Here is a 3480-nt window from a genome sequence, read left to right on the forward strand (position 1 = left end):
CCTGGTTGCCGGGTGTGTGGTGGTGAATGAATCAAAACGAAATCCAATCAAAAGCACTTTATGAATCCACATGAAAATTCGTTTGGGCAATAACAGGCTGGTTACAAAGACATACATAATATGATCAGGCCACCACAAAACAAAACAAAAGAAAAAAAAAAAGAGAGATTAAAACTAGTCAAATAAAACCAAAATCCACAACAACTGTCAATAGTGAATTAATAATTTAATGAATGCATAAACCATCAGTGATAATTGCAGCAGCAGCATCAAAAACACTGGTAATCATCATAATTATCATTGTCATAGCAATGTTACTGCTACTGTGACTTATTTGTGTGTGTGTGTGTGTGGAGGAGGGGGGGGTGGGATGTATGTATCTGTACATATTATTATTATTATGAGCATTTATGCCTGTGTGTTTGTGCTTGCATGCGTGTGTTTACGTGTGTGTGTGTGTGAGTGACATTACTTGTGATGTGGGCGTGTTTATCACAGACAGCACATATCATGCCTTGCGACACACCACATATCACACATATCATACCTTGCGTCACACCACATATCATACCTTGCGACACACCACATATCACACATATCATACCTTGCATCACACCACATATCATACCTTGCGTCACACCACATATCATACCTTGCAACACACCACATATCACACATATCATACCTTGTGACACACCACATATCATACCTTGCGACACACCACATATCACACATATCATACCTTGTGACACACCACATATGATACCTTGCGACACACCACATATCACACATATCATGCCTTGTGACACACCACATATCATACCTTGCGTCACACCACATATCATACCTTGCGACACACCACATATCACACATATCATACCTTGTGACATATCACACATATCATACCTTGCGACACACCACATATCATACCTTGCGACACACCACATATCACACACATCATACCTTGCAACACATATCATACCTTGTGACACACCACATATCATACCTTGCGACACACCACATATCACACATATCATACCTTGCGACACACCACATATCATACCTTGCGACACACCACATATCACACATATCATACCTTGTGTCACACCACATATCATACCTTGCGACACACCACATATCATACCTTGCGACACACCACATATCATACCTTGCGACACACCACATATCACACACATCATACCTTGCGACACATATCATACCTTGTGACACACCACATATGATACCTTGCGACACACCACATATCACACATATCATACCTTGCGACACACCACATATCATACCTTGCGACACACCACATATCACACACATCATACCTTGCGACACATATCATACCTTGTGACACACCACATATCATACCTTGTGATACACCACATATCACACATATCATACCTTGCGTCACACCACATATCACACATATCATACCTTGCGTCACACCACATTTCACACATATCATACCTTGCGACACACCACATATCATACCTTGCGACAGGAGCACATTCTGGTTGTGGCATGGCCCCTCCTCCCAGCAAACCACTAACTTGGCCTTTACGACTTTTCTCATAGTTTTGCTTCGCTTCGTAAGACAGGCATCGGGGGGATGGGGGCGGACCGATGACATGCGTGTGCTTCTCATCATCGAACAGGTTGATGGAGCCAGCATTCTTGTGTGCAAATTCTGAAGCTTCTGGTCGAACTCGTGGAGCTTTCCGAGGGGTGTTGTATTGTCCTGAGCGGTCAAATCCTGGGTAGGGAGCTGTTTGGGAAGCATCCATTGTTCTGAAAGGGGGTAACAGGATGGACACAGTGGAGTCAAAGCTGTTTCATATGATAACTGGGCATTTCAGTACATGTTTTTATATCAAAACTGTTTCATAATGATAATGGGCGTTTCAGTTAGTGCTGCTTACATCAAAGCAGTTTCATGTGATAATGGGCATTTCAGTTAATGTTCTTACATCAAAGCTGTTTCATATGATAACGGGCATTTCAGTTAATGTTCTTACATCAAAGCTGTTTCATATGATCATGGGTATTCCAGTTAATGTTCTTTATGTCAAAACTGTTTCTGAACGATAATGGGCATTTCAATTAATGTTCCTTACATCAAAACTGTTTCTGAATGATATTTGGCATTTCAGTTTTATAGTACTGAAGGGCATTCCAGTATCAATGGGTTAAATGTAATCAAAATAATTTCATACCAACCAAAAAATGCATTTAACTGCAGTTCGATTATGATAATCTGATAATGATAATGGGTTGAAATACAATAGTGTTAGTCTGTGTGTGTGTGTAAGTGTGTGTGTGTGTGTGTGTGTGTGAGAGAGAGAGAGAGAGAGAGAGAGAGAGTGTCTGTGTCTGTGTGTTTGTGTGTGTCTGTGTTTGTGCATCTATGTGTAATCATTTTATCTATCTTAACTGCATCAATAGTAGGCAAGAATATATGAAGATATCACCAGGTTGAGATAGAACTGACAGCTGAATCATGTTGTCACATCAAGTACTTGGAATATATTTCCTTTAAAAAGAGTGATATAGAAACAAACAAGTCGGTTGTAACCACTTGCAGCTTTCTGCTGCGATTAATTCATTCGTTCTTATAGAATCTACCTTTTTTCTGTTATTTTTTCATGACTTATAATTCTACTATGCTCTTCTGCATTCTCTCCCTGAACACACACACACACACACACACACACACACACACACACACACAAGACCACAAGACAAGATCCATTGAATAAAATAAATATCGTTGTGCGTGTACAAAGGGGACAAAATAATGTTGTGTTCCTTGTCTGTGATCCTCAATGCGCAAAAGCAAATTTTCTGCAAATGGCTAAAACAGAGGAGAGGCAGGGAAGCGTGCATGAGAACAAGACCACCTCTGCTTTCAATGTATGCCATACAGTACCAACACAAACATTTACAAACCTGGACTTTGAAGCACAAATGGAATTTAGTATAGTTCCTAAGGTAAACAACGTCGCAAAATGGCGTCTGCTACTTCGTCTATTTGTACAAATCTGTCGGGTGCAGTGTCTTCTGTGACACAAACATTGAAAGGTGTTCGATAAGATCCCCAAAGACCCTTTTATGTTTGAAATACTTAGGCTTGAAAGAATACAGAGTGTTGAAATATGAATATAGGTTCAAGATAAAGTGGTTATTTTTCGTTTGCTGTTTTCACTTTTGGAAAGACAACTTGTTGGTTAAGCTTCCGGTTTAGAGGGAAAATTAATATTCAGAACGGCTCGTTGGTGATAACTAGACACTGCCCGCAACGTGTAAAACGTGCATGTTTGAAAAACACATCGAGCACGCAGCTTCGAAGAGAAAGCAGTTGCACCGGTAAGTTTTGTTCATTTCAGTTTGTTTTTCCGTGAGTGATCGAGCGGCTAGCGCTCTTGCCCAGTCTAAATCAGTGGCTGGCAAGCAGATCCAGGCCAACCGAAATTT

General features: G+C 40.5%; 1 protein-coding gene across 1 annotated transcript in view; it reads right to left on the reverse strand.

Moving 5' to 3' along the window:
* The window catches only part of LOC143275516 (uncharacterized), a 6997-nt gene extending 3975 nt beyond the window's left edge, over positions 1–3022 (reverse strand). The window contains exons 1-3 of the mRNA XM_076579687.1: positions 2956–3022; positions 1501–1797; position 1 (exon numbers count right to left, since the gene is read on the reverse strand). The exon at position 1 is cut by the window's left edge and continues 284 nt beyond it. Coding sequence (XP_076435802.1) covers position 1; positions 1501–1793 — 294 coding nt within the window. The 5' untranslated portion in view covers positions 1794–1797; positions 2956–3022. The remainder of the gene's footprint in view (positions 2–1500; positions 1798–2955) is intronic.
* Positions 3023–3480: the final 458 nt, after the last annotated feature.

The sequence above is a fragment of the Babylonia areolata genome, chromosome 30 (genome assembly GCF_041734735.1).
Source record: "Babylonia areolata isolate BAREFJ2019XMU chromosome 30, ASM4173473v1, whole genome shotgun sequence".
NCBI classification, from domain to species: Eukaryota; Metazoa; Mollusca; class Gastropoda; order Neogastropoda; family Buccinidae; genus Babylonia; species Babylonia areolata.